At 35.9% G+C, this 18,346-nt stretch overlaps 1 protein-coding gene across 2 annotated transcripts in view; it reads right to left on the bottom strand.

Moving 5' to 3' along the window:
• Positions 1-16,437, bottom strand: part of KIAA1257 (KIAA1257 ortholog) — a 76,470-nt gene extending 60,033 nt beyond the window's left edge. For both annotated transcript variants that reach the window (XM_031956638.1, XM_031956645.1), the window contains exons 1-3: positions 16,217-16,437; positions 12,949-13,204; positions 6,743-6,924 (exon numbers count right to left, since the gene is read on the bottom strand). In XM_031956638.1, coding sequence (XP_031812498.1) covers positions 6,743-6,924; positions 12,949-13,204; positions 16,217-16,273 — 495 coding nt within the window. In that variant the 5' untranslated portion in view covers positions 16,274-16,437. The remainder of the gene's footprint in view (positions 1-6,742; positions 6,925-12,948; positions 13,205-16,216) is intronic.
• Between the last annotated feature and the right edge of the window lie 1,909 nt (positions 16,438-18,346).

Here is an 18,346-nt window from a genome sequence, read left to right as displayed (position 1 = left end):
AAACATAATAAATGTTTATTGAACTGGAGTGAGATAATATATCAAAGTACATGTAAACAAAAAGCATTATATAAATGCCAGTTATAATAATCACAAGGATGAGGATGAGAATGATTCACAAAGTTTAGATCCCAAAGGCCTAAATTGAAAGCCGTATTGTTTTTGTTTCTAGTCCAAATTAGACAGCTTGTAGCTAAAAGGATTACCTGAGACATTTATGGAAATTTAAAAGATAAATTTTACTAATACATTTTTATAGGTTGCTTGGTTTTTTTAAAAAATTGTTCAGTTCTAAAACTTTGTTCAAATGGATGTGTTTAAGTTTTAAGGATGATTTCATTTCCTGCTTTGCATTTGAAGCAATTTTTGTTTTTATTTAAGATAATTAAGTTTATATCAAAATCACATCTATACACACATATGTATGTTATAGTTTAACAAGCAGAAACAAAGTACTTCTTTCAAAAGATGCTCTTGTTCACCAACTTGAGAGATATAAAAAAGGAAAGATAGGAGAATCCTTCAACTTTAAGAACACTCTAAATTATCACAACAGAGCCATCCTTTAGAGAGAAAAAAAAATGAGATCTTTTATTTTTTTACTATGGAGGAAAAAAAATCCTGGCAAAAATGATCTAGTAGAATACTAGGGAATTTCAGAGATTGGAGAATTTGGAGGAAAAAAAAGAAAGGAGAAGAGAAAATGGAGGAAAGGGTGGGAAGGGTGGGAAAGAAGGAAGAAGAAAAAAATTAACAATCTATTTATGTGATCTTAATTTCTTGAGGATCTCTCATGCTAATTCATTCTTTATGTGTGCCAAATAAATATTAGCAATGTCTATAGGTGACAACAAATTAATACTTTGGAAAGGTCTAAATATTAGACCTCACTATGAGTCTATGCTCAACATTTTTCCCCCAAAAAAACACGCTTTTTTTAAAAAAATTACAATATATGAGTCTACAAGTCTACTACTAAAGACAAAAAAATTAGTAAAATTAGTAATAAATTATAACTATTAACAAATTATGTGTCTTTCTACAACTCTGTTTTCTAAATTACTTGCTAAATATGCTCTTCCTGAAACAATTTAGCAAAAATTAGGTTTCAAAGCTCAAAATGAATATGTCATCTGAATATTAGAAGTCAAATGTAAAAAAAAAAAAATCAGAGAACTAGGTTATATATCTTCCTCAGCTATGGCTAGAAGAGTTCATAATTAAATGCAAATCAAACAAAAAAGGATCACAAAAGATAAAAGAGATCATTTCAATTACATGAAATTGAAATGCTTTTGTAAAAACAAAATCAATACAAGAATAAAGGAAGATACTGATTGAAAAAAATCTTTGCGTGAAATATTTTAATAAGTATCTTATTTTCAAGGTATATACAGAACTGCCACAGTTATATAAGAACAAGAACCACTTATCAATTAGCAAATTGTCAAAAGATATGAACAGTTTTCAAAAGAAAAATTACATGTTATTTGGAATAATTGGAAAAAAATGATTCAAATCACTAATAACAAGACATGCAAATCAAAACAACTCCATAAAATTAGTTTATGCCCACCAAGTTAACAGAGGTAGACAAAGGGTAGAAAAAGATAATGTTAAAAGAGCTTTGGAAAGAATGGCACATTAATACATTTAGTGGAGCTGTAACTGGTCTTATTACTGGAAAACAAGGATGGACTAAAATTTCCATCCTCTTTGACTCAGAGGTTACAGTGCTAGACATATAAGCCAAAGAGGTCAAAGGCAGAAAAAAATCCCATGTTCAGTAGAATATTCATAGCAGCAGCACTTTTTGTGGTAGCAAAAAGTTGTAAACAAAGTAGATGTCTATTGATTTGGGAATAGCTAAAACAAATCAGAGAAGGAAATGGCAAATCATTTCAGTTTCTTTGCCAAGAAAAACCCAAATAGGATCATGAAGAATCAGATGAGACTAAAAAAGTTTCCACAATAAAAACCAGTTATAGCACATGAATATAATGCACTTCTCAAAGAGTTATGTACTTCCTCTAGATATGTGGCAAATTGCATAGAATTCATACTTGCAATTCCTTGCACGAGTTAATTATTAACAGCCTATGACTCCTCACAGCAAAAAATAATAACTATGTCACAAACGAATTAGTCTGAGAACCACTAGTGTAATGGAATATTCTTATGCTGTAAGAAATGATAAATATGAAGAATTCAGAGAACTATGGAGAAGGCTTCTATAGTGTTGTGGAATGATGTAAGCCACACCAAGAAAGCAAGATACAAAGACTACAGCAACGTAAATGAGAACTACACTACAAAACAGAACAGAACAACATGGAATTACAATGGTCTCCCTCCCTCCCTGCTTTGCAAAAGTGAGAGGCTATAGATGTATGGAGAATTCTGACTCAGATTTAGAGGATATTTTGATGGACTTTGCTGAACTGCTTTTTAAATTTCTGTTACAAGGGCAAGTACTTTAGCAAAATTTAATTTAAAATAAAATAAAAGGGATGGGCAGCTAGGTACTGCAGTGGATCAAGTGACACATCTAAAAGACAACTTCCTGAATTCAAATCTGGTTCACTAGCTGTGTCACCCTGGGCAAGTCACTTAACAGTTTACGCCATTTTCCTCATCTGTAAAATAAGCTAAAGAAGGAAGTAGCAAACCACTCCAGTATCTTTGCCGAGAAAACTTCAAATGGGGTCATGGAGAGTTGGACAGGACTGAATAATATTAATATTTACCTAAAGCTAAATGCCAGCCAAACTGTGAGATTATTTTTAAATCATTTTGGTAAATTTCTCCAAGGGATTTTTATACAATAGCTGCTCACTTTTAGCTCAGAAAATACAGCTAGCAGCAAAGTAGGATTAATGTATAGAAAGTGGAAACTAAGACTCTCTTTTCCCCCTGAATTTGCCTACAAAGAGTCAAATGCCGTCTAAAGTGAGAGAATATAAACTAACTTACTTAGGCACCAAAAAACATTTTTAGTGTAATAAATTTCCCTGAAATGGATATCCTGAAGTGGATAGAATAGTGTTAATTCATCATGCTGTCTTATGTCCCTTTGAGATAAGCATTATTGCAAATTAATTTTGCAATGGGACACTTTTTAAAAATCATTTTTTATTCTGAAAATAATAGCTTTTTATTTTCTCAAATTCATGCAAAGATAGTTTTCAACATTCACCTGGTGTTCCAAATTTTTCTCCCTCTTTCTCCTCTTCCCCCTTCCCCTAGATAACAAGCAATCCCCTACAGGTTAAACATGTGTGATGCTTCTAAAAATATTTCCATATTTGTCATGTTGGACAAAAAAATCAGATCAAAGGGGGGAAAACATGAGAAAAAGAAAAAAAAAAGAATCAAATACCATCATCATCACCAAAAGAAGGGGGGAGGTTGAAAATACTAGGCTTTGATCCACATTCAGTCTCCACAGTCCTCTCTCTGGGATGCAGATGGCTCTCTCCCTCACAAATCTATTAGAATTGGCCTGAATTACCTCATTGTTAAAAGGGTCAAGTCCATCACACTTGATCATCACATATTCTTCTTTTTTTAATTAAAGCTTTTTATTTCCAATATATCTATATATCTGTATCTATATATATGGATAATTTTCAATAGTCACCCTTACAAAATCTGGTGTTCTAAATTTTTCCGTCCCTTCCCCCTCTCCCCTAGACAGCAAGTAATCCAATATATGTTAAATATGCGCAATTCTTCCATACATATTTCCACAGTTATCATGCTGCACAAGAAAAATGAGGCTAAAAAGGGGAAAAATGAGAGAAAACAATATGTAAGTAAACAACAAAAAGAGTGAAAACACTATGTTGTGATCCACACTCAATTCCCACAGTCTCTCTCTGGGTTCGGATGGCTCTCTTTATCACAAGATCATTGGAACTGGCCTGAATCATCACATAATCTTGTTGCTGGGTACAATGTTCCCTTGGTTCTACTCACTTCACTCAGCATCAGTTCGTGTAAATCTCTCCAGGGCTCTCTGAAATCATCCTGCTGGTCGTTTCTTACAGAACAATAATATTCCATAACATTCATGTACCATAACTTATTCAGCCATTCTCCAGCTGATGGGCATCCACTCAAGTTTCCAGTTTCTAGCCACTACAAAAAGGGCTGCTACAACATTTTTGCACTTGTGGGTCCTTTTCCCTTTTTTATGATTTTTTGAGTTACAGCCCCAGTAGAAACCCTGCTGGATCAAAAGATATACACAGTTTGATAGCCCTTTGAGCATAGTTCCAAATTGCTCTCCAGAAAATTCACAACTCCACCAGTTTTCCCACTGCCCCTCCAACATTCATCATTATCTTTCTCTGTCATCTTAGTCAATCTGAGAGATGTGAAGTGGTATCTCAGAGTTGTCTTAATTTGCATTTCTCTGATCAGTAGTGATTTGGAGCATTTTTTCATCTGACTAGAAATGGCTTTAATCTATTTTCTGAAAATTGTCTGTTTGTATCCTTTGACCATTTATCAATTAGGGAATGGCTTGTATTCTTATAAATTTAAGTTAATTCTCTATATATTTTTAAAATAAGGCCTTTATCAGATATAAAAATTTCCTTAGCTTTTTGCTTTCCTTCTAATCTTGGCTGCCCTGGTTTTGTTTGTACAAAAATGTTTTATTTTAACATTATCAAAATTATCCATTTTTCATTTCATGATATTCTCTTGTTCTTTTTTTTTTGGCTACAAATTCCTCCCTTTGCCACAGATCTGAGAGGCAGACTATCCCTTGTTCGCCTAATATGCTTATAGTTTCATCCTTTATGTTTAACTCATGAACCCATTTCGACTTTATCTTGGTACAGAGTACTAGGCGTTGGTCAATGTTTAGTTTCTGTCATACTATTTTCTAGTTTTTCCATCAATTTGTCAAAAAATAAGTTCTTTTCCCAGAAGCTGGAATCTTTGAATTTATCAAATACTTATTTACATAGTCATTGATTATTGTGTTTTGTGAACCTATTCTATTTCTTAGCTAGTACCAAACAGTTTTGATGACCGCTGCTTTATAATATAGTTTTAGGTCTGCTACCAGCTAGACCACCTTCCTTTGCATTTTTTTTATTAATTCTCTTGAAATTCTTGACCTTTTGTTCTTCCAGATGAATTTTGTTATTATTTTTTCTAGCTCTGTAATTTCTTCATAGTTTGATTGGTATGGCAATGAATAAATGGATTAATTTCAGTAGAATTGTCATTTTCTTGTATTAGCTCAGCCAACCCAGGACCATTTAATATTCTTGCAATTGTTTCAATCTAACTTTATTTATTTATATTGAAAAGTGTTTTGTAATTGTGTTCATATAATTGTCATTGAACCCTTTTAAAGCTAATTTGCAAAAACTCTCTGTTGTCCAACATAGTAAGGTATGGTAGGAAGAAATGACAAGGCAAGGAAAGCAACTTTATTTGGAACATTGTGAGGAAGTAAAGGGTAGTTTAAGGTGAGAAGTTTTAAAAAATAGCCCAAAATAGATTTTAATTCAAAAACACATTATTATATGGATGACTTAGATCTGTGCCAGAGCAAAAGGATTCTCCAGAACATCTCAAAGAGTTTACTGAAGACCAAAAAAAAAAAGTTTTCATGTGTGGCAGGGAAAAGATGAAATGACTGAAGAAACAAAGGTTTGATCTTTCAAACATATTGATTTATTAAGCAATGCATGGTGATTATCTAGCAAATCGGAACCAGGTTTCCTCAGCTTAGGTCTGGATCCCAAAAACTGAAGGGGAAGTGAGGAGGGGCAAGGAAAGCTCAATTAAAAAATGGAAACAGTACACCATTAAGTAATCTGATTTCTAATTGGAGAAAAGATAAGGGACTTTTCAAACTGGGAGAGGGAGAGCAAACAGGAGTAGTTCTCTGAGTTCAGAAAAAGAAGTGTCCTACTTTTCTTAAATGTATGTAAGCAAATGAACACAGAAACAAAAACTGACCAGTAAAGGACCAGTTTTCAGATAAGATATAAACAAAAACTGACTACTACTGGGACAGTTTTCAGTTAGATATACAGATTGTTTTGAGATATACAATGGTGAGAAAACTTCTTGAATGAATCTTTGGTTCGGACTGGGTTTCTGATCAGCAAGACTTGGGGCCTTAATTAAACAGCAGATAAAAGTAGTCCAGCTTTCCAGCCAAAGTTTTCTCCTAATTCTTATTATTGAATAAAGTTTTCTCACATGATAGAATTTAGACTAGATCATAAATGAATAGAAAGGAGCTAGCTCTAGAACTGAGTCACAAGATGGAGTCAATAGAGTTCATTCAATTGCCACAATTACCCACTTGCTGTCCCAATTCCCTCAATTCTCTCATTTGTCACAGCAGACATACTTAATTTATGCTACATATCCTTCAAGTCTCACTCCAATGCCAAATAGTAGTTGGGTGTTTTGCATCATGAAAAATAATTTCGAAAAAGTTGTAAATTAGATAGCAAGACAAATGCTTGCTTGTCTTTTTTTAAATTTACTAAAATAAATATAATTAAACAAACAATCAATTAATGGATAAATCAATGTATATATAAATATATTCACTGCAATAGATACAATTAATATCACTTAATTTGTTATTTACATTTAGTGTACATATATATTAGTTAATATATTTCTATTTCTTTTGGGAAATATATATTTAGAATGTAGATACATGACAAATACATAATATATTCACACATATACATCTTACCTTCATTCCAGATTCCATGAACAATTTAACTGTTAATGTGCTAAATAATACTATGTCAACTTGTTTGGGTTCTGTGTCATCAGGTAAGAGCAAATATTCTATATGATAGAACCGTCGCAATTTTGTAATTTTGTCAGATTTTAATCGTTTTAACATTTCATGTGCATGCTTTCCTTTGATCCCTAGAAGACACAACATAGATTTAGTAAGTGAAAAGTAGTCACATTTATATTTCATGAGGATAATAGAGCTTTCTTCCTGTGTTCAAAAGCCTACCTAGCATGATGCAATAACATGATGTTATTAGCCAAGTTCAAATCACCAGATCATCCTGCCACTTTTCTTCTTTCCTACTTTATTCCCAAACTTCCCTCTCTCCTCATGTCTAGTTTTGATTAAATATGCATTGAAATGGGTTACATCTATTCCTAGATTCAATACTTCATCCTAGTATCCTCATGACATTTAAAAAATCAACCACACATTCACTATAATGAATGATTTGACAAGACCTGAGCCCCATACTGAACAGGAGAAAGATAACAGGTTGGATTACATTTGAGAAATTGCATAGTACCTTCAACAACCTCAGGTTTCTCTCTGAAACAAATAGCATCAATACGCTTCTGGTAATGCCATGTGACAGTCAATCACAAAACATCACAATCTCTAAAAATCAAAATTGTGAGTCATCTAAAGGACAATGAAGAGCTATTCAACAAACATAAATTACTTGCAGGATATTACCAGTGATGACTTGCATGCAAAAAGAAACATAAAAACATGTTCTAGGAGAGATGTATATAGCCAGAAAAGGAGATGGGCTAGTCATGTAGTAAGAGTAAGTAATAACAGATGGTTGCCTGACTAGAGCACTGGTACCCATATGTTCAAAGAATATCCTGAGTACACTGGGTAGATGTCTATGAAGGACTTAGGGGAAAATATGAATAAGAATGTGTGGGTGGGTTGTGATCAATTAATCAACAAATATGTAATAACTATCAGGGTTACAAATACAATGAATAAAACAGTCCCTACTAGCAAGGTACTAACATCCTAACAGAGAAGCCAGTAAGGAACTAGAAAGACAGATAGATACATAGATAGACAGATAAAGATGTATGTGTATATATAAATATGTGTGTCTATACACATACATGTGCATATATAATAGCCAACATTTATATTTTATATATATTATTTATAAAGGTTTTAGGTTCATATATTTTATAAACATCATAAGTATTGGTAATATACATATATAGCTAGCATTTTTATAGCACTCACTATGTGCTAGGCACTTTACAAAAATTCTATCATGCTATGTTCATTTTTTTCTGGGTTTTTTCCCTCTTGTGGTTTTTCCCTTTTGTTCTGATTTTTCTCTCCCAACGTGATTCATGAAGAAATGTATATTTTAAAAGTTACAAATATTTGTAACACTCTACAAATGTTAGGATCATTTGATCCTAACAACTTTGCAAATTAGGTGCTATTATGATTCCCATTTTTGAAAAAAAAATCTGAGGCAAACAGGTTAAGTGGCTTTATTAGGGTCACACAGTTAGAAAGTGTTTGAGGAAAAATCTGAAGTCAGATTTCTAATTTCAGTACCAGAACTCTATCTTCTGTACCACCTAGCTCTGTGTGTATGTGTGTGTGTGTGTGTGTGTGTGTGTGTGTGTGTGGGCAGCAATTAAAAAAAAGAAAAGAAAAAAGTAAAACTCCATACTGCTAGGTAGCACATTGGAGTAAGGAAGATCTGAATCCAAATTTGACTATATGACCATGTGTTAACCCCAATCGCCTCAAAACAAAAAAGCCATATAAGAAATTTGTTCCGATAACATCATTTTCTTGGTCTTCAGATCTAGAAATCTCAAAATCTGCTCAACTGACATTTCTTTTGTAATTCTGCTTTGTTTATAAAGCACAGCACCTTCTTTGATGTGAGCACACAATGCTGGATGGTCCTTTGCCAGTGGAAAATACACTGAATCATCTCTATGATGGCATTTAATCAGAGTCCTTCTGTTCTTTTAAGTTGCAACCTCAAATAAATAAATGAATGAATAAGTAAATGGATAAATAAACAGATGAGTGAATAAATAAAAGAGAGAATGGATACTTGGATAAACAGAAGATGCAGCCCAAAATGAAGAACCATCTTCAAAATAAAGCTCTCTTTCTGATCTCCCCAACTATTTGTGCCCTCCTGCTCAAATGATCTTGTATTGAATGGCTATACACATAGGTATTTGCTCACTTTACATTTATGCTGTATATATATTTTATATGCATCTGTTGTTTCCCCCTTTAAGTTTATAATAAAGTAGAGACTGTTTTCTCCTTTTTACTTGTATCTTCGATGCCTAGCATAGCTACTGGCACAGAGCAGGCACTTAATAGGTATTTGTTAATTGATCAATTGAAAAGGAAAATGAAGAAAATAGAGGGAAGTCTGATGAGAGTTTGGGTGAAGTTCAACAGAGGCAAAAACTGAAGCAACATTTTAATCTGGAATATTTTATTGACCAACTGGACAGAAAGAAGAAATTGATGAAATCAGAAAAATGGATCACAAAACTACTACCGAGAAACAGTATAGTTAGGATAGATTATTTCATTTGGCTGGACAGCTACTGGAAATTTCTCTGCCAAAGACAGAGAAACAGTAAACTTCTCTTAATGATATTTTTCATTCTTCAAGTGGTTTAAGAAGCAGTGGAGGAAGTTCTATTCTGGAAATGATTCTCACCAAGAAAACACTGATTTCTGGAGAAATTGACTTAATGGGAATCTGAGGAGCGAAACAGAAGGCAAAATAGCCACTCATCTTAAGAGCTTGTAACAGAAAAGAAGAGGAAAACTAGAATGAATCACATGTGTACTCTAGATTTGGGGACAACAGATCTGTTCAAAGGATTTGAAGGAAAAACACCAACCAATTTCATTCTTTACAAAACACAGAGAAGAAGGGAGCAAGAAAATATAACAAGCAGATGAATTCAAAAGTATATAACAGTCAGGCAATCCCAAGCCAAGAATAAGGCTAGACTTTTGAGGAAAATATAACAAAAAGGGATTGGATTTTTTGGTTTTCTGTAGTTTATTTGCTTGCTGATTTTTAGCTACATAAGGAGAGAAGTTCCAAGAAAAGATAAGATTGTCAGTTCGGGGTAGACAGGGATAATGAAGACTGACAAGAAAAAAAAACAGAAATCCTAACTGTTATTTTACTTCTGTCCACCAAGGAGAAGGATCTTAAATTTAATATGGCTAAATGTAATGGAAACACTTGGATAAAAAATCAGCTTGACAAATATGAAATGGGGAAAGCATTCATCTAGAAAAGTCCTGGGAGTTATTAAGGAAAAACAAACTCAACTTGAGTCTGGCATGATGTGACAGCAAAGAAAAAAGAACTCGTTCAAAGTCACATCGGCAGAAAGAAGCAGACCTGAAATTTGAACCAAAGCCATTTGCCTCCATTCTCCAGGCTCTTGTCACTACAATATGATTAATTATACTCTGCTGTATCCCATATGCAAGTGATTCCAGATCTTCACATCCTGTAGCAGAGTAATTAACCAACAGTTGCATAGTTTTCTTGAGTTCAGAAAAAGAATAAGTAAGGTGTAATGGATAGAGAGCCAGCATTGGAACCAGGAAAACCAGAGTTTGAATTCTACCTTTAGCACATAGTGGCTGTGTGAGCCTGGCAAGTTAATTAAATGTTCAAAGCTCTAGGCAACTAAAACTGTAAGTCGAAGTAAAGCACCAATCTACTTTGGCAAAGAGGAAATTTCTTCATCCAAGAATTTCCTATACTGATGGAATCACTGTTCCAGTCCCTATCCCTAAAATGTTTTCCATGCATCCCCAGTACCTTGAACATAATATGTGATAAAGTAATGATTGCAGAAATGATTGGTTGTTAATAGAGGAATAAAAAGAAAAGTCAGGTACAAAAATAGGAAGAAAATAAAGATATAAATTATATAAACACAAATCATATGAGTTATAGATATAAATAACAGAAATTTTTTAAAAATATGGTCATACATCCAGTTTTTTGAAAGAGAGCACCATTTCTTCTCAGAGGGGCAACAAAACATCTACCAGAACCAAAATGCCCATAAACTTTCTGTTAGAGGTCACTAGGGTCTTTTTTTATATGCTACTTTACTTTTCTAGTTTTCTGACATCCATGCATTCTACTTGTCTCAGGAAAATATATTTATTTCACTTTGAACAACATTTCCAGCCCCACAATCCAGGCCTGGAATATCCCTGGAATATCTATCTCTCCTTTTCTTTTTCATATTCTTTCCTCTATCTAATTGTGGATGTTTAAAATCATGACTCTTCCATGAAGACATTCTGGACTTGCAGAAATGGTGATTTCTTTAGAATTCTGTCTAAAAAGGCAACTCCTATGATTTCCTTTTCATTTGCTTCACTAAATGAATTTCTCCCTTTTTAAGCATATAATATAAATACTTATCTAAGTATTATAAGAGCCTAGGCTCTATGATTTCATAGAGCCCCTCTACTGATGCAAACTGCAACCCCTCTATGCCTGTGGTTTAATGAGTTAAAAAATTCAAATTATTCACCATCTAATGGCTAACTCTGTGATGAGTCTCCCCAAACTCACCTGAGAGGATCCTGGGCCAAAAAACAGAGTTGATGGCTGAGCCCATAATTCAATGTGAATATTATGATTTATATATGTAATAAGTATTTCTCCATTTATCTACAATTCTTTAATAATTCTATCAACATCAAAGCTGTCTCACATGGAAAACTCCCAGAGGCAAAAATTCTGGCTAATTTACATCAAACAGCACAATGTTTCATGCCATATTCAAGTGGTCTCTTAATAAATGGTGACAAGTGAGGGGGAAGAAATTGTATTCCTGTATAAATATATATAGCATTTCTGCTTTCCTTTTACTGTTTCCTATATTCACTATTTAGCATCTGATCAAATTTAGGACAATGTTCTTTTTTTCCATAAATGTGTAAATTAAGCAGCTTTCTATATTCAGTCATGTCATTCCTTAAAAATCTTCAGGGTCTCCCTCTCCCTCCTGGGCTAAAGTTCAGATATTTTTCAAGTGTTTCAAAACTGAGTCTTCTGATATATCTGTCTTTCCAGATTTATCTCTTAGTAATTGCCTCCATGGGGCATAGGGTGTGTTCAGGGAAATCTAGTACCTCTGGGGTGAGAGTTGCCAGGTCCTGTTCATGGCTGCTTTCCATCTTTGGTGTCCACTTGATCCACCTACCTCTCACTTGGGGTTCCAAGAAGCTGTAGCATTCTCAGTAGCCACACTAGTAAACCATTTCAGCACATGGTCTAAACCAGGTCGAGGGTAACTATGGGTTCTCAAACCCTATGTTGAATTAGTTGGGATGTCTACCCCAAGCATATAAAGATCTGGTAAAATGGGTGGATGAGAACAATTTGTTCCAGCAGTCACAAAGGCAGCTGAAGCAGGTGTTGTAGAGCCCATAGAGTTTCGTTAGAAATCGAAGACAACAAAGTCGTCCACTGCACCTCGAGTCTTGACTGTCCAGCCAATGGACAGTGGTGACTTTGGAAGAGTGAGTGAGCTGACAACTTTGTGCAACTCTGCCTCGCTTAAATCTAATTTATGCAGAAATTTTAAAAAAATCTTCTCTCTACCTGTTGAATCCCTCCCCATCTTTTAAAATCCATTTCAAACACCTCCTGCTCTATGAAGTTTTTTCTGGTTTCCTGTTACAATCCAGTTTATTCTTCTATTGTCAAGGCTAATCATTTATGTTAAACTGTTTATCAAAACTGTGGATAAACAACATTAGTCAGTGGAAAATGTGGTTAAATTTCATAAACACAATTAAAACTCATTTCAGAATAGGGACTTGGGCTAAGTCGTTCAGGTATGAGACTTGTAAAGAAGGCACAGAGTTTCATTTAGGCTCTCTGGATTAGTCCCCACAGTAGTTGGCCACCTAAAAGCCTGAATCCCTGGTAAGTATTGTTCCCTTATTCACTAGAGTTCTGTTATCATGTACTAGAAGGAAAGAGTGAGCAATGAGTGATGGGGGGAACAGAGAAGAAAAGGAAAATGTAAATATACACATTTTGAAACTTAGGAAAGAAAATTCATTTGTTCACTCATCTAAAACAATGTGTCTTTTCCAGTACTTACCAAAGACATCTGGCAGAGCCAAGCAGATGGTGATTGTACAAGGAACTATCTGGGGAATATCAGAGTTTACAACATCCTCTGAATAAAAAGAGTAGTGTCCAAAGGGTTTCTGTTCCATGGACTGGAACCAGTCCTCAGTGCCCAAATCACTGTCATACTGATAGAGTGTCACACTGGAGAAACGGTCCTTGGAATTGTAGGAGGGCTTAGCTTCGTAGTCCCACTCCAAGTTCTTCTGTTGCTTGGAGGATTCCGCCTGAGAGGGGAGAAGTGGAAAAATGCAGACTGATTCCATGGAGCCCCTCAGGGAATTTAAGACTGTAAGGTATTAGCCAAACTGAGCTCAGATTAAAATGGCAGCTAGGTGATACAGGAGATTGTGTTGGACTTGGAATCTGGATGATAATCTGGCTACAAATATGTAGCAGTGTGAACTGGGCAAGTCACTTGGACTTCTCAGCCTCAGTTTCCTCATCTGCCAAATGAGATAATCAGAGGACCTACCACCTAGGATGGTGCTATTATTATGAGATACCATGTATAAAGTAATTTGCAAATCTTACAATGCTATATAAACACTAACTATTATTATTATTATTACTCAAATAGCCTTTCTCCTCTACTTCAATGTATCATCACTTCATTCTCAAGCTTTTTGTTAGTAGTCCTGTTCATTCAGAATAGCTTCAAAAAGCATTTATTAAGCACCACTGACAGATGGTTCCAAATGCTAGGGATACAAAGACAAAAGTCAAACAATTCTTGCCTTTGAGGACCTTATATTCTTTTAAGGAGAAATGATATGTACCCAGATAAGCAAATAATTTTTTTAATTTCACCAGATCTGTAAATTCATGGGCTTAATTAAGGTGCTCTGGGTAAAGAACCCCTACCATGGCAGATCCCTATGTTGGATGTGACTGGAACAATAACAAATCAAGTGAATTGGCCAGATATGTCAAAGGTGGAAAACAAACACAAAATATAGAGAGTAATTTCTTTGGGGGGATGGCATTAGCAACAGGTAGGTGGGAAAGGAAAAATCAGAATAATCCTCATCACAGAGATAAGAGTTGAGTTGAGTCTTGAAGGCAACAAAGGATTCTAGAGACAGGAGTGAGGAGAGAGAAAGCAGAATGTCAAGTAAATGGAACATGGAGAAGGCCATTTGGACTAGAATGTTAAGTACAGGAAAGGGGAATTAGATGCAATAATTCTGGAAAGTAAAGCTGGAGTCTGAATTCAAGCAGGTATGGCTGCCAAACCAGGAGTTAAGCTATGTAACTCTTTGTTTACATTATCCTGAATCTTTTTTTTTTAACTGTACCACCTACATTAAAAAAAAAATCATCTCCTCAGCAAGATGGCAAGTTCATACTTGAAAGCTCAAACACTTCTCCCTAATCTCTCTTTAGGGAATGGCCACTTTGTAGATGGACCTACTGATTTTGGATCACAGAATTTAAGAATTGAAAATAATCTTAGAGATTATTGTCTAACCACATTTTACAGATGAGGAAATTCAGGGAGAGAGAAATCAAATGACCAGTGACCAGAGGGAAAAACGGGAAAATTAATACAGCAGCCCCACTGAAAGCAAGACTTCTTTGAGATAAAGTTCTTGTGACTATTAATACTTGCCTAGAATATACTTGGGACCTCTTGGAGGATCACAAGAAACAAACTATGGAAAGGATAGATGAACAGAGGATGACATTTAGGTAGCAGTTATTTTTTGTTTTTGTAAATGTGAAATCAGAAAAAGGTTTGGAAGAGATTCAGGGCTAGGATTTCCAGGACGACTTTGGGCAAATCATTTCATAATATAATAATAACCCATATTTATATAATACTTTGTCTTACAAAGGACTTTCCTGCCTATATAGACACTAAAATGCATTATCATTTACAATTAAAATATTATTTTAATTTAATCCAGAAAAATCAGAGGGGATTGCCCAGGGTCAAGCCAAAAGTCAGCATCAGAGACTTTATTTGAAACCAAGTCTGAATCCAAATCGTATAATGGTAGATTTAGCAAGAAGGAGTTTAATCCAGATGAGAAAACTGAAGCCCTGAGAGTTATAGGGATTTCCCCAGAGAGGTCTTAGAGCTCCCCAAAACTCCAAATCTACTAAATCAAGGTGTCTTTTACCAAGTCCTCTCAGGGCTCCATCCTCATTCATACTATTTAAGAGTTGATCTGAACAATAACATCATCCATTTAGGACTAGAAAGCAACTTATCTAGTCCCCAGCTTCGTAAACTGTGGGTCCTGAGCCCACATGAGCTCTCCTAACTGAATGGAGGGGCCATGAAATTATGATTTATTATCAGTAAATGTTTAATTTGCATATCTATTTTACATACCTATCCATACACCTTGGGTCGCATAAAAATTTCTCCATTGAAAAGGGGTTGGAAGTGGAAAAAAGTTTAAGCTCTGATCTAGTCCAATCTCCTTAGAGGAGGAAATAGAGAGCCAAAAACATTAAGAGACTTGCCCAAAGTTTCAAATCCACTAAACCAGAAAGCCACCTTTGGTCACCTTTACAGGAAGGGCCCTCTCTACCGGTTATATCCCTCCTCACTTAAAGTCCAATTCAAATACTTCCAACTCTATGAAGGCTTCTCTGGCTTCCTGTTACAGTTCTAATGTCAAGGCTATTTACAATATTTACAATACAGTTCTATTGTCATTTGTGTTAAACTTTGTCACAGCTGTGGGTAAACAAACATTAATCAACTGAAAATAAATTTCATAAGCCCAATTAAATCTCATCTCAGAACAGGAACTTCCACTTCCACGGTATATAGCTTGTTGTCCCATTCGAAAGTTAATTCTTTGAGGGCAGAGAACACGGTATTTGAGTCTCTCGTGCTCAGCACATTGCCTGGAACATAGTAAATGCTATCCTTGATGACCAACTAATTGGGCCTAAATTTGCTCTCGAAGGAGTGGGGAAGAGTAAAGTAGAGGATAATCCCTGAAGTTCCTTTCAAATCTGACATTCTGTGGCTCGGTGTAAGACAATAAGGGCTCAAATTCCCTGACACTACCCAGACACATCACATTACACGTGGACATGTAAAGGGTGGTCCTCCGAGGACAGAGACTAGGCACGTGTACGGCCTCTCCGAAGGGGGCCGGGAACTTCCATCCTTCATCCTCCAGCCCATGCGTGCGCTCTCCCCGAGCTCTCGCCCCCAGCCCAAATCTTTCATCCACCCGGGTGTCACCCCGCAGACTGGGGTCCCGGGGGCTTACCTGCTCTAGCTGGCTGGTAGGAGGATTCTCTTCGCTGCTCCGCCGCGATCTCCCCATCCCTGCCCCGCCCCGCCACACCCCTCAAGCCTAGGGGCTCGCGCCTCTCTCTCGCATCTCTCTTCTCTTCCGGTCTGCTCACTCCCGACCTAGGGAAAGTACCTGTGTCCCCGACGGGAGCTAAAGAACGCCCCCAGGGCGAGCCGCGCAGGAACCCGAATGAGGGTGACTTGTGTTATGCGGTTGCTAGGCAGGAGAGGACTCTGTCCTTCAGTTCGCTGACTTTGAGGCCGGAGTTCTCCTCTGGAGGGCGGGGCCAGCTTTCATTTTTAGGGGAGACCAATGAAGGCCCAGAAGAAAGTGATTAAACTTTCCTTGGAAAAGTTCACTGGTCCCTAAGCCCTTCCCTCGGTGAAGTCATTAACATTAGAGTTGGAAAGGCGATAGATTTGGAATCAGAAAACCAGGGTTTGCTGACCTCTTTCTTACTGCCTGACAGATTTGGGGGACCACTTAATGGATCTCAGGTTCCTTGTGTTCGAAATGAAGAGGTGAGATATGAGGACTTCCCTTCCATTTTTAAATCTATGTCCCCTATAATCAGCTAGTCTTAATCTCTTACATTTTATAGATGAAACAAGCTTGGAGAAGGAGGAATGACTTGGCTAGGTAGGAAGGTAGAAAGAAGCAGAGCTGGAATTCTGCACTAGATGCTCTAACTAGAAATTCAGAACTCCAGGTCAAATACCCTTGTCATTCTTCCCAAATCGGGGTGAGGGGTAGGGAAGAAGGAGTGTTCCTCTCCTTATTTAAAAAATCTGTTATTTTCAGTTATTTTAGTCATGTTCCACCTTGGTAACCCTGTTTGGAATTTTCTTGGCAAATACACTGGAGGGTTTTACCATTTCATTCTCCAACTCATTTTATAGATGAGGAATCTGAGGCAAAATCTTTCCCAGAGTCACCAATCGGATTCACTTTTTTTTTTTTAATACACCTTTATTCAACAATTCTTCCAGTGTGCAAGGCTTATGGTACAGACAAGAGGAGAAACAGAGATGAATTTAAAAGCAATCCCTTCCCTTAAACTTGCAATGTAATAGCAAGAATAAAACATGTACCTAGACAAATTTAATACAACTTAGAATGAAATGTCTAATTAAAACTCCCATTTATATAGTTCTTTAAGGTTTACAAAATCCTTTTCTTTCAATAGTTCTGTAAATTGGTTACTGCAGATACAATTTATGTTTTAGGAATCCCTAAAGTCTAAAACAGAATTTAAACTTGAGTCTTGTTACCTCCAGCTCCAATACTCCATTATGTAACCTATTTGCTTTGGTGGTGACTGTAGAGTTTATTCGTCAATTTTTTTGGGGGGAAGGAGGTTGTTTTTAGTACAAGGCAGTAGAAACTCTGAATGTTTAACTGACCTTTTCCCTACTTAGTTGCCTAAGTCACTGCAATGCTGGTGGGAAGTGTACCCCTCTTAGAGGGACTTAGAGAAGTAGATACGTATTAGGGTTCTGACCAATTTAGTCTCTTGCTAGCTGCAAACGGTTTAAATGGAAAGAAAAAAAGATTGAAAACTCAAAGATCTTATTAAACTAAGATAATAATATAAACATGCTGAGAAAATGGAATGGGGAATTTGGCAAATTAAGCAAAAAAATTTAAGTTACAGTTTCCCTGTGTCTTTCACCCCTCGGTCCTCCCTGTTCCCTGCAAAAGGACAAAGAGATCAAGTTTTGGCACAAAAACTTGGAGTACTCAATGACAAAGAAAAACTGATACAATACTGAGTTTCTGCCATCATCAAATTATCCACTAGTCAGACATAACCAACAGCACTTAAATTAGGCTTCTGCATCCAGAGAAACACTTCATATTTCTAGGGTGCTCTTCTTAGGAAGCATCTCCATCACAACAAACCTATATGGAAGGTTCACATAAGCCATCATTGCTTCGGGTGATTTCTATGAAATCTGTGTGTGTCTGTCTGTCTGTCTGTCTCCCTTTCTCTCTCTCTCTCTCTCTCTCTCTCTTAGTACAGAAGATCCATAGTGAGGGAAATTTCTATTATCTTTGAAGATGGGCAATAGTTTTGCAAGTTTTAGCACTAGAATTGCTGGG

Source organism: Sarcophilus harrisii, chromosome 1 (genome assembly GCF_902635505.1).
Source record: "Sarcophilus harrisii chromosome 1, mSarHar1.11, whole genome shotgun sequence".
Lineage (NCBI taxonomy): Eukaryota > Metazoa > Chordata > Mammalia > Dasyuromorphia > Dasyuridae > Sarcophilus > Sarcophilus harrisii.
Note: the sequence above shows the minus strand (reverse complement) of the source record. Positions and strands in the feature narration are given on the sequence as shown.